Here is a 13,775-nt window from a genome sequence, read left to right on the forward strand (position 1 = left end):
AAGCTTCAGAGAACTGAGACATGCTTCAAGCAAACCACTTGGCTTGGAAAATAATGCATAAAGTTATACAAAGTAACGAAAACAGTTTACATAAAAGCACAAGCAAAGTGATGCCTTTTGGTTAAGCGAAAACGTCTGGTGGTGCTACTTTACAAAAACTCCCTAGTCACTGCTGTACATTTTCCTTATTAATTTTGATTCGTCGTATGCTTTATCTGCTGCACAATATTGCAATCCACTCTGTTCCTACTTGCTCTTGTGTCCTTTCTCGCTTTTGAGATATAGCTGCGTCTTTTTATTTATTTATTTATTTATTTATTTATTTATTTATTTATTTATTTGTTATTATGGTTGTTTATTTGTGCACTTGGGTAATTTATTACACTATAATCCTTTATCCCGCTGCCAGGAAATAAATCAAACCAATGGCATAACTAAGGCTTGCTTTGACAAGTAATTAAACTATTGCGTTACGGAGTCAAATTGCTTTATGCTAATAATTCATCAGAAATTGTCTTCAGATATAGTATGTTTGAGTAATTTTTATATATGTTATGTCTTATCTTCTCAAACGACCCTTCGACAGGAAAAGATTTCTTGATTGTATCTATAAGTATCAAAACTTTCAAAAGACATTACAGGCTTTTATCATTGATGTGCATTTGTGTGAACTAATATGCAGAACATGCATATATCTCCCTCACGTGTTTCACTGAATCCATTTGTTGTATGGCTCATCTGAGAGACGCCGGTCTTTCAGTGGTGTGAGGGGACTCAGGCTGTACAATTGAACCATCTCCTACTATGAGGTATACACACACACACACACACACACACACACACACACACACACACACACACACACACACACACACACACACACACACACACACACACACACACACACACACACACACACACACACACACACACACACACACACATATATATATATAATCGGTGGGGTTCGGAAAGTTGGTAGGGCCCTCGCCCGAAAAAATGAAAACTTTCCGCCTATGTACTGCTGTGTACAGAAACATGAAGGAATGTGTGAATGGCCAAGCGAAAGCCATACACCTCCAGATGGGCGAGAGGGGAAGCTGAGCAGCTGCTCACCAGCTAGTGTCCTCCAGCCGCCTCTTCTTGAAGCTGTGGTCCGGATAGACTTCCGAGGGACGGTCCAGCATCCCACTCGAGCCCTGTATGAGACGGTCCAGACATGGGCATGTTCAGTTACCAGTGACTTACTACGAGAATGCTTTTCATGCTTAAGTACACACTGCTTGGCTGTTACAGACCTGCCAACTTAAAGGTTTGAGAAATGCTACAGTGAAAGCCGAAAAGATAGCAAAATTTTAGTGCAAGATATTAAGGATCGTATTATTACTCAACAAAGCTGACTGTTCGTATAATAATTTGCAGATCTTGTTCTGTACTTATGCTGTGAAAAGCCAGATTCCTTCTACAATCACAGCAAGAATAATCTGCACCACAGATAAATGAAAATGTTTATGAATTTTATTCCTGAAATATTCACAACACGGCAGTCAAAATTATAAACTGGTTTTCAAGCGGGTAGCACCACTGTAAGTAGCTCCGCATGTACGAGCGGATCCAAGAAGTCAAGGTGTGAAAAGTTAGTAATTGCATTTCTAGCTTTCAAAATCAGTTTTGCCTTAAACTGGTCACGGATTAAGAATTCTTAAATTATTGCTGCCATTACAACACTTGTTAAATTAAAAAGAAAAACAGCAATTTCAAGATGGAAAAACAGTAAATGTAGGCAGGGATGTTTCGCAGACTTTCATGCTACAACTACTTCAGGGTTTGTAGCAGCTTCTGCAAGAATGTTAAGCGTTTCTTAAGGCATCGAAGGCCCTTGCAAAGTGTCTTCAAGGACTAAGCTCACTCACACTCAACATCAAGTACAAATTTTTTTTTTTCTTACACATGGAACAAACAAAACTCTTAAGCCATTCAGGTGCAAACCACAACCAACCACCATGAGCATAATTTCCTAGCACAGAAGCCATTGCCTGGATTGGCTTGACTTGTTTATTGATTATAATGCATATCAGATATAGAGATTGAGAACAATGTGCCGAAAAAGGTCCCTCAGTCAGAGAGACCAGATTATCGACAAATGCTTATTTCATCCCATTGGTCGGGGCTGCAGCTTTTTAGTGTACATGCATGAATTATGGGTTAACCGCTTTAGCGCCGACTTTATGGTGCCTATAAATGCCTACTTCAGTTCTTTCATGTCTACGCATGCTTATTTTTGTTTTTAGAGCCTGGAAACTTTTGGTAGGGGCATTCATTTCGCTCTGAAAGCACATTACTCTCTCAATGAGACCTAGCAACATTGGCAGATGCTGTTTCTAATGGCAATGCACTTGGCAATGTTAGTTAGCAAATAAGGGCTTGCGTAGCAATTTTTATTGATCTTCTGAAGGTATCTCGCTATCTGCATAACACTGATGGTGGGGAGAGGGGGGGGGGGGGTATACTGCAAGTTTCCACCTGGTGCATGTTCGTTTTGTCTGCTACTCAAGTGCTGAAGGCGCCCGGTCTCCTTCTGACGCCTACCCCAGTCCAGCCAATTGCAACTTTAGAAGCAGAGGAAATGGACATGTCCACTAGGTAGACAATTGCAGAAAGAACACCCCCCCCCCCCCCCGCCACCAGGTTAGCAATGACAGAAACAAAGGTAACAAAAAGTATGTTTCTTCGGCAGTGGACATGCAACTTCGTGCTACACTGAAAGTGGAGATTAGAGAGAAAAATGCAAAGCATTTTGACAGCGGTGTGCTGTTGGTTATGGCTTGGAAAAAGTGCCGACTGTAGAGCATAGTATGTGTATTTTAAATGGAAGCATGCAAAGTTTGCTGGAACCACCATGGCATGTAGTTATTCCTTATTCTTTAGCGCCTCCACTTTTTTGAGGGTGTACAGAGAAAACTAGCTTATTTCATTCCGTTCACTTCTGGCGATATTGAGCACTTGTTTTCATCCAATAAAGCTTATTGTGAGTGAGAACAATTTTGGACTTTAGCATCTAGAGATGATAATCATGTGTTACTGTGATAGGTTTTAAAAACATTTGTAAATGTAAGTTATTCAATGCTTTTTTTCTTACTGAAACACTGCTTGACTTCAATTCATTAAGCATGAATTTCACCTTGTATCACTAAGTGTTTAGCGGCTTTCTTGGCATATTGCATTTTTTGCGCATGCTCCATTTTATGCAATTTTCAGCAGATAGTATGGCTAATAAATATGTGCTACCTGTTCACTGTGTCTGAACAGATGTATTAAACGGACATTCCGCAGTATGCAGGTTGACAAAAAAACGACCTCCCAAGTGTCCCATCATTACCCCACAAGCGAATGCTACTTCAGGTTTCTTACCATGAAAATCGGCAATGAACATTCAATACAGAAAACAAGTTGTGGTATCTGAACAATTTATAGTTCTTATATCGGCCCCTGTGATGCCTAATATAAGGCTTTAATGCCTGTTTAAGGCGCCTAAAACCCACAATTTTAGTGCTTGGGAATCTGGCCTCTAGTCCCGTAATGCTTAATGCGATCTCTTGTAAGAATAGAAACAGAAGCAAGTACAAAACGCAAGGAAGGTTGCTTTGGGGTACCTAGTCCACAGAAAATGCCAGGATTAGAATTCAAAATATCCAAACGAAACATTCAAACAAAATCCACCATGTACACCTAAGAAAAAAAAGTTTTTAAATGTTAGCCACTTGGTTCCTGGCCTGGACAATGCATTTTTCAATATTCAAGCATTTGCTACTGCGGAGGTTGGCAGCAAGGTGACCGCGGCCAAGTTTAACCAAAGATGCCGTGGATGCAAGAGTGGTCGACTGACATCAGCTCAGCCTTGGAACCGGGGACATTCTTCGGGATACGTCCTTGGACAGAGACACAGCTGCAGGTAGCAGTGTCACTACATGATAATTTCATGGACTGCTACGAAACCCTACTGCAAGCAGCCACATCGAAAAGCAATATTAGAAATGGCATTCCAGCCACAAGGCACATGCCGGCATAGATATGGAACTACTACAAGCACAGATCACATAGGTGTAGCCTATCACAGGATCATGGTATCAAGGGGATTCTGGTGGCCACCATGACAACTGCTGAAAGTTTCAGCATAAAAGGTGTGCTTCAAAAAGACCATTCATCCAAGTACATCTAGCAATCTGCTAGTAGCCCAAGTGGGAGAGATGACTGATCCCTTTCACCAGGCCAAGGGGTTGCCAGGTTGTTAAAAGAGATGCCTCCCTATTTCAGCAAACCTGCTGTGGCTGTGTTGCCCTTGCTGCCCTTTCCCCCCCGCACACCAAGACTAGGAAGGAGCCTTGCTTCCCGAATGCCCCTCTCGCCACAAGGGCAGTGCAACTTGCTGCTTCGAGCCAACTTTCTTCATGTAAAGTCCAAGGCCTTTTCAAAAGACAGAACCATCTTCACTGTAGGGGACAAACAAAGCCGCCATACAAGAGAGACAGCCCGTCGCATCAGAGATTCTCAAACTCCTGCACATGCTCCCTGGCAGTCACCTTCCCATTGCCTTCTTTCCTCTCTCCATTGCATCACACTCCGTGTAGCAGATGATACTACTTGAAGCAAGGCACTTCAGCACTTCCCTCAAAAGCAGGAATGGCAAAAGTGTTCCTTCATCATTTCAGACAATCCTATTGGCCTTATCAAGTGTCAATTTAGCCGGTGTGGGGACTGGAAAAAAGATGCTTTTCAGGAGGAAATCCGGTGTATGTTTTTAAGGTGCTCCCAAGTTTCTGTAAAAGAAAGAACTGATGCCTTTCTTCGCTCCCCCATGACCTCCTACTCATCTTGATCACCAAGTCTCTCTTGACATGAAAGACACAGCCGATGACATGAGCTTGCTAACCCTTTGCGTGATGACCCAAAAGCGTAATCCAGCTATTGCTTTGAGGCACCATGGTGGCATGACACTGTGCTCAGACAGACCAACTATAGCAGCAAACACATCCAGGTGGCAAGTGTTACACAACTAATTCCAATAAGATACAATCAAATATCAGGACAAGAGCCAACACGTGGTTTCCCAATGCATACGTAAGGCCAACTGAAAAAAGACTCAGCGGAGACACGAGGACAAGCCGAGAAAAAGACAAGGACGAGTGCTATGTTTTTTCTCGGCTTGTCCTCCTGTCTCTGCACACTTTTTCAGTATGCATTTCAACCAACTAGCCCAACTATCTGCTTTCCTAAGCATAATTTCTAGTACGAGGGTCGTTCAAGTCAATCCTGCACTTTTTTTAAAAACAAATAGAAGAACCAATTTCGAAGTGTGGAAAATGGATTTATTTTCCACATAACCTTCAGGTACAGTTATACACTTATCCCAGCATTTAACAAACACCTGATATGCTTCGGCACAGAAAGACTCATTATTACGATGGAACCATTGTAGGACACCATTCTTCACTTCATCATCAGTGTTCAAATGTTTTCCTCCAAGGAATTCCTTCAGGGGCCCAAACAGGTGGAAATCACTTGGTGCTAAGTCAGGGCTATAGAGGGGTGTGTGGTAATATCTGCCAGCCAAGTTTATGGATTGTTTGGAATGTGCGCTGAGCGGTATGCGGTCATACACTGTTTTACAAAAAGACCACACCCTTTGTGATCAAACCAGGACGTTTCTTCCGTAAACTCTTGTGCACATCAAGCAGAACACGGCAGTAATACTCACTGCTGATGGTGACACCATGTGGTAAAAAATCAACGCGAATGATTCCCTGTTTATCCCAGAATACACTTCCCATCACTTTACCAGCAGACGCAGCTGTTCGAAATTTCTTGGAAGGTGGTGATTCCTATGCTTCCACTGCATCGATGCTCGTTTGGATTCTGGGGTGAAATGGTGAAACCATCTTTCGTCACATGTCATGATGCGATTCAGAAAATCCTGGCCTTCCCTTTCATAGCGTTCCTTCCGTTCTCTACAGACTTCAACTCTTCTCTGTCTGTCAAAAGCAGATAGCTGCTTTGGGACCCAGCGTGCACTGATTTTTCGGAACAACAAATCATGAATTATTGTGTTCACTGTTCCTAACCACAGATTACACACCCTTGCAATTTCATGACAGGTTATGCGATGATTGTCCCCAATCAGCTGCTAAACACACTGAATGTTCTCAGGAATGACCATTGTGGGTTGTGATCCACCACGATCGCGATCGTCAGTAATAAAGATATCGCCATATTTTCAACACTCACACCATTCAAATGTCTTACCGTGACTGAGTGTCACATCACCATACTGAGCCTGATGTCTTCTGTAAATTTCAGCAGGTTTTACGCCCTCGTTCACTAAAAACTTCATCACAACACGCTGTTCCACGTAGACGTTCACACTGTCGTCCGCCATCTTGAATAGCAGTCTATCCAGAAGCGGGGGAAATGAGCGCCGTCTACCAGTAACAGGTTGCAGGTGCCAGTTTCTACTGCATTCAAAACCTCCAGCCTAGACGTCCATTTAAACCAGGAAAGAAAAAAAAAGTCCCGGATTGAGTAGAATGACCCTCGTACATTGGGCTCTTTATTCTTTAACCTATTTAGCATTCATCCATGTTTCTTCTCGGCTTGTCCTCATGTCTCCGCTCAAACTTTTTCAGTATGCATTTCAACCAACTAGCAAAACTATCTGCTCCCCTAAGGCCAAGCTTGCCGGAAGTTGACTGTGACTAAGGCATTCACATGCTTATAGTGCAGTGACAAGCGAAAGTGATCCTGCCAAAGGAATGCAAGCATACAAAAACATGGTACAGTCGCTGTTTTTCTGTTGGAGCTACAAATGATAAGATAGTGGTGCAGAAGGCATTGTGGTTTATCACAGAGCAATATTGCCCATCTTCAGGGCAAGGGCAGCACTCCCAGGGAGCACAGACTGCTACTGAGACAATTGCAAATGCTGCTTCCACATCACAAGCAATTTTCTCTTGGGGCATGAATTCCACAGCTTGACAAGCAGTTCCAACTTGAGCATATTGAGCCCACTATGGTCGACCTTTTTTCGCTTTTTGTTTAACAGCCTTCATGAGAATGAGCCTATGGATTTTGTTGACGGCAGGTACATGTGTTAGTACCCTCATTGATAGCAGTCAATGATGTTCCATATTTCAAAGCCACACTTGCTACGAAATACACTACAGTGGAGTACTCTCAATGAACATTGAACAGCCTTTACAAAAGTGAGCCAAACTGATTTTACTGACTCACACGTGTTATAAAGTACCTTTGTTGCTAGTAATAAATAATGTTATACAGCTCGAAGTCAGTGTTGCTATGAGCTCCACCACAGCAGACCTCCTGATCAACTCTGGCCACTTCGGATTTACGCTCACCTAAATATAAAGCTACAAGCATGTAGTATACTCATGGAATGAAATGCAACAAATAAACTTAATAAAGTAGAACCCTCCATGTGTAAAATTACTGAAGACTGCTTTGTCATGTCACCATGAACCTGGTTACTGAAAGTGATGCGGACTATCTAAGTGTGCAAGCCAAAAGTGCGCCAGTGTCACATGAACTGGAGATGTTCAAGCATTTTATTCCACATGTACAATCAGCCTCTCTATATGGCTTTCAAAGATTACGAAAAGGCATTTGATTCAGTAGAGATACCAGCAGTCATAGAGGCATTACGTAATCAAGGAGTACAGGAGGCTTACGTAAATATCTTGGAAAATATCTACAAAGATTCCACAGCTACCTTGATTCTCCACAACAAAAGTGGACAGATGCCTATAAAGTATTCAAGCTATTAAACTGGGAAGGCTTAGGAGTGAGGATCAGCGACGAATATCTCAGCAGCCTTCGGTTTGCAGATGACACTGTCCAGTTAAACACTGGGGATGAGTTACAACAAATGATTGAGGACTTTAACAGAGAGAGTGTAACAGTAGGATTCAAGATTAATATGCAGAAGGCAAAGACAGTGATCAATAGCCTGACAAGGGAACAAGAGTTCAAGATCGACAGTCAGCCTCTAGAGTCTGTGAAGGAGTACGTTTACCTAGGTCAATTACTCACAGGGGATCCTGATCATGAGAAGAAAATTTACAGAAGAAGAAAAATGGGTTGGAGTGCATATGGCAGACATTATCAGATCCGGACTGGAAGCTTACCATTATTACTGAAAAGAAAGGTGTACAACTGATGCATTCTACCAGTGCTAACATATGAAGCAGAAGCTCTGAGGTTGACAAACAAGCTCAAGAACAAATTAAGGACTGTGCAAAGAGCAATGGAATGCAAAGTGGTATGCATAACATTCAGACAGGAAGAGAGCGATGTGGATCAGAGAGCAAATGGGGACAGCCGATACTCTAATTGACATTAAGAGAAAAAAATGGAACTGGGCAGGCCATGTAATGCATAGGTTAGATGTTGGTTTTGTTGAGTACGCAGGGTGACCAGATCTTTTGGGGTCGCGGATTGAGTGGATTTGGCACGAAGCCAACGAAACGACACACAACTGTCAAGCTGCCATTTTGTTTAATGAACTCGGAGCAAAAAGAAAAAACGAGAGGGAGAAAAATATACATGAGTGGCTTTGAAAACGTGAAACGGCGACGGCGCACCAATGGACATATGGCGCCATCTCGTGACTGGCCATTACACTACTGACACTCCCCCTTAATGGACTGTCATTGCTCCCACACTTTTGATGCCCAAACATTCACAGTGCTTGAGAGTCATTCTTCCATTTAAGGCCTTGGTGAAGAGGTCGGCACAGTTGTTCGACGATTCGATGTACTGGAGTTGTAATTTTCCCTCTTCGACCTTTTCTCTCAGGAAATAATACTTCAGGTCAATGTGTTTGCTTCTGTCTGAAGTAACTTGGCTTTTCGCAAGCGCAATTGCACCCTGGTTGTCAGCCATTAAAATCTGTGGTTCGTGCATGAATTCTTGCGCGTTAAGTTCCTTCATGAAATTTTGGAGCCATATTACTTCCTTTGCAGCGTGACACATTGCTACATATTCCGCTTCGACTGTTGACAATGCAGTGCTTTTCTGCTTCTTGCTACTCCAGGAAATCGCAGCACCAGCTAGCGTGAACACATACCCACTGAATGACTTCCTGTCAGCTTTGTCACTAGCCCAGTCTGCGTCACAAAAGGCTTGCATGCACTTCCTAGTTCGCTGGTACACTAGTGCATTATCCCTTGTGTGTTTCACATAGCGAAGAATGTGCTTTATGCCATTCCAATGTTCTTCTGTGGGATGTTCATTAAACTGGCTCATGTAAGTAGTTGCAAAAGCCAAGTCCGGCCTTGTGCCTCCGACAAGATAAAGCAACGCACCAATTGCTTGTCTGTACTTGCGGGGCAGGTCCTCATTAGGTGGGTTATCGTTGTCTCCTTTTTGGTACTTGCTTCCAGGATCCAAAGGAGATGACGCTGCCTTTGCATCTGACATGCCAAACGTCTCCAGTATGTCGTTAGCATAGGCCGTCTGGTCCAATGTTAATTTCCCATCCTTTTCTCTCTTCAGTCGTATTGAAAGAATGTGGCTAGCTTCACCCAAGTCTCTTGCATCAAATCTTTGACCCAAGCGACTCTTGAAGTCAGCAATCTGTTTCTCATCTTCTGCGATGATCAGCAAGTCGTCAACGTAGACTCCTACGATGAGGTTCTTCTTCTTGCTGACATAAACACAGGGTTCTGCTCTTGATCTTGTCATCCCTTCCGACTTGAGCATTTTGTCCAAAGCAAGGTTCCACTCCCTTCCAGACTGCCTTAGCCCGTAAAGGCTCTTCCTCAGAAGGCACACTTCATCCTTCTTGCAGTCATTCAAAGGCTGCGGTTGTTCCATGTAGACGGTCTCCTTTAGAATACCATTTAGGTATGCAGCCGTGATGTCCATCTGGTGGATCTTCCAATTTCTCTCAACTGCTATGGCCAGCAGTGTCCTGACGGACTTCAGCTTCACTACAGGAGAGAAGGTTTCCTTGTAATCGGTAACTTTCACTTGTGAGTACCCGCATGCAACCAACCGAGCCTTGTATCGCTCTAGGTCACCATTTTCGTCGTATTTCTTGCGGAACACCCACTTGCATTTTATTACTTGTCTGTCTTTAGGTCGTGGCACTAGCTCCCATGTATTGGAAGCTTCGAGGCTCTCCAGTTCACTCTGTATAGCTGCTCTCCATTCCTCCTTGTCTGGTGCAGATAAGGCTTCGTGTAGAGTTTCTGGATCTCTTTGGCTGTTTTGTCTGGCTATGCAGCAGCCGTGACATTCACTTTGACGTGATTTCTTGTTTGCCAGTCTTTCCGACCGTCTTAGTGCCTGTGTACCACAATCTGTCACACTGGACAGTGGCTGTGTAGCTCCTTTGTCCTGTGTAGTTGCCCCGTCTTCGTCAGCTGATGAGCCAACTTCTTCAGCATAGTTGTAATCAGTATCGTTGCGATCTGAACTACCAATATCATGTGGCTCACTCAAGCTATCTTCAACTTGTAATGCGATTGTGCAATAAGTATCGCTATCCGCTTCAGTCTTGCTATTTGCAACTTGGGTAATCTTGCATGGGAAGGACTCTTCTTCAAAGGTAACGTCCCGACTTACAAAGAAGCGATCTTCCTTCTGGTTCCACAGCTTGTACCCCTTCACTCCTTCTGGGTAGCCGACCAGTATGCACTCCTCTGCTTTCGGGTCCAACTTGCTCCCCTTGCACCGTCTGTTTCGCACACTCCATGCTCTGCACCCAAACACTCTTAGGTGGTCCAGTTTCACTTCTCCCCCTGTCCACAGAGCTTCTGGTGACTCTCCTCCAACCGCCTTTGATGGGCACTTGTTTCTGATGTGACTTGCAGTGACAACAGCATCACCCCAGAGCCTTTTGGTGACACCTGATTCGATGAGAAGGCACCTCGTCATGTCAAGCAATGTTTGGTTCATTCTCTCTGCGACTCCATTCTGCTCAGGCGTGCCAGGAACGGTCAGCTGGCGCCTTATGCCATGCTTGGCCAAGTAGTCGTGGAACTCTTTGCTTGTGTACTCTCCTCCGTTGTCACTACGCAAGGTCTTCAGCTTTGTGTTGTGCAGATTTTCCGCCATGCGTCTGTACTCGTCAAACTTCTGAAGCACTTTGCTTTTGGCCTTCATGGGGTACACTACAGTATATCTCGAGTAGTCGTCTGTGAAGGTTACAAAGTAATTTGAGCCCCCTTTGGTTGTTGGTGTGATCTTTCCAACCACATCTGAATGCACCAGCTCCAGTGGAATCTTAGCCCGTGTTGCCTCAGCCTTCGGGAAACTGCTTCGCCTTAGCTTTCCCAGACAACATGTGTCACATTTGTCTTTCACAGAGCCTTCACTAGCTCCACAGAGGCGTCTAACAGCATCGTGGTGAAGGTGGCCTAGTCGTCTGTGCCACAAAGCTGTGTCATTTGTCTTTGCCATCTTTGTCGACATGATTTCTTCTTTGACAGAGTACAGTCTTCCTTCTCGAGTTGCAGTAAGGATCAGCTCACCGGTGTCCTTCGTAACTTCGGCTTTGCCCTCGGCGAACGTCACGTGCAAACCTCGCTCTTCAATTCTTCCGACTGATAGTAGGTTGCCGTTCAAGTCTGGCACATAAAGAACATCTTCTAGCGTGATGAATGACCCACCGCACTCTTCAGATAGCTGAATTTGAACTCTTCCTTTCCCCATGACGCTCATGGATTCTTTGTTTGCAGTTTCTACACCTGACTCACATGGCTTGAAGTCAATGACCTTTGCCTTGTGCGATGTCATGTGATCTGTAGCACCGCTATCAAGATGCCACACATGAGGAAGCGCTGTTATCACACTTTTGGCACACAAAGCCACCTGTGCTGCAATCCTTGCCTGTGATGAGTTTCTCTTCTTCTGGTCATCCCCTTCGTTTTGGAACTGGTCACAATCTCTGGCTATATGACCAATCTTGCCACAAGCAAAGCACCGCACCTTCTTTTGCATACTTGAGGTGCATTGACGAAATTTTTCGTCCTTCTTGACAGTGAGTTGATGATGCACCTTTTCATTGGGTTGCTTGCTCTCAGTCCTTGATCGAGCTTTAGTGATCAGGGCTCTTGTCCGACTCTCTTCGTCGCTTAACCGATCTTCATCACGACGCAGCTTTCTCTTTTCTTCAATCAGCAGCCTTGTCTTCACTGCTTTGGTCGTGAGGGTTTGTTCGTCTTGTTCCAAATTCAGAATGAGCGGTTCATATGTGTCAGGAAGCCCCATTAGCATCACTAATGCAACCTCTCTATCTGTAAATGCATAGCCTGCATCTGACAACTTCCTATGCAGCACCATCAGTCTTCCAAGGTAATCTTGCATTGACTCGTCTCTCTTCATCTTTACGTTGAAAAAGTCGCGCATCAGCTGGAGTATATGCAAGAGTCCAAACCTTGAGTGCATTTCCTGCAGCGTATTCCAGGCTTCTTTTGCAGTTCTGCAAGTCCCGATGTCGTCCAGGTAGTTGTCCTCGACGATAAGGAACAGAAAGGTCAGGGCCTTGTTGTCAGTCTGCTTTTCTCGCTCGTTCATTTCTCTATTCGAGAATCCAGGGTCGATCGCTTCCCAGCATCCTTTCTGTACAAGAGCTGCTCTTGCCCTTATTGACCATGTGTGATAGTTATCTGATGACAACTTCGGCAGTCTAAATTCGTCTAACGCCGACATGTTCGCTGATCCTCGAACGCAAGGGGGACAACGCACTTCCTTTTCGGGGCTGTTTCTCACTTAGCGTACGCGAACACGATTTGTCGGTCACTTATAGCGGAAAAAAATGTCGCCACTAACACCCACTGAAAATATTTTGTCAGTCACTTCTTGACAGTTTTGCCGTACTCACGCCGGACGTATCTGAGCGTCTTCCGTACACATCCAACATGGAGCATGCAGCAACGCCGGTGTCGCGTGACGGACCGTCTTTCTTACAAAAAAAATACGCACTTCTCACTTTTCTTCACAGGCACACACCGCTTGTCAGTCACTTCTTCCCGACAGTTTCACGGTACTCACGCCTGTCTAAACTTCTGAAGACATCGGCACGACGCAGTGAAGGCGGTGTAGCTTGACGTTTTCTGCTTCAACGTGGTCGCACTTTTTCATCACTCAACCAAGGCAATCCACGTCATTTCTTCCAAAAAGTGGTCGATGCGTCGTCCTGGGCCCATAACCTGTTGGTTTTGTTGAGTACGCAGGGTGACCAGATCTTTTGGGGTCGCGGATTGAGTGGATTTGGCACGAAGCCAACGAAACGACACACAACTGTCAAGCTGCCATTTTGTTTAATGAACTCGGAGCAAAAAGAAAAAACGAGAGGGAGAAAAATATACATGAGTGGCTTTGAAAACGTGAAACGGCGACGGCGCACCAATGGACATATGGCGCCATCTCGTGACTGGCCATTACACTACTGACATTAGATGACCATTGGACAATTAGGGTTGTGCACTGAGTGCCAGAGAAGGGAAGCGCAGTCGAGAATGACTGAAGACTAGGTGGGGTGATAAATTAGAAATTTTGCAGGCCCAAGTTGGAATCGGTTGACACAGAAAAGAGATAATTGGAGATCGCAGGGAGAGGCGTTCGTCCTGCAGTGGACATAAAATAGGCTGATGATAATGAGCTACATAAACATGTAGCTGCAGCACACGGTAACGAAATATCCGCTCCACAGCCTAACACCTTACATGCACTAGTAATTGCGTCATCTGACACAGTTG

At 44.4% G+C, this 13,775-nt stretch overlaps 1 protein-coding gene across 6 annotated transcripts in view; it reads right to left on the bottom strand.

The window, feature by feature from the left end:
* The window catches only part of LOC126530559 (uncharacterized), a 114,200-nt gene that overhangs the window by 87,106 nt on the left and 13,319 nt on the right, over nucleotides 1-13,775 (bottom strand). For all 6 annotated transcript variants that reach the window (XM_055070645.2, XM_050177821.3, XM_055070642.2 and 3 more), the window contains exon 2: nucleotides 1,117-1,199. In XM_055070645.2, coding sequence (XP_054926620.1) covers nucleotides 1,117-1,187 — 71 coding nt within the window. In that variant the 5' untranslated portion in view covers nucleotides 1,188-1,199. The remainder of the gene's footprint in view (nucleotides 1-1,116; nucleotides 1,200-13,775) is intronic.

This window comes from Dermacentor andersoni, chromosome 4 (genome assembly GCF_023375885.2).
Source record: "Dermacentor andersoni chromosome 4, qqDerAnde1_hic_scaffold, whole genome shotgun sequence".
Classification (NCBI taxonomy): Eukaryota; Metazoa; Arthropoda; class Arachnida; order Ixodida; family Ixodidae; genus Dermacentor; species Dermacentor andersoni.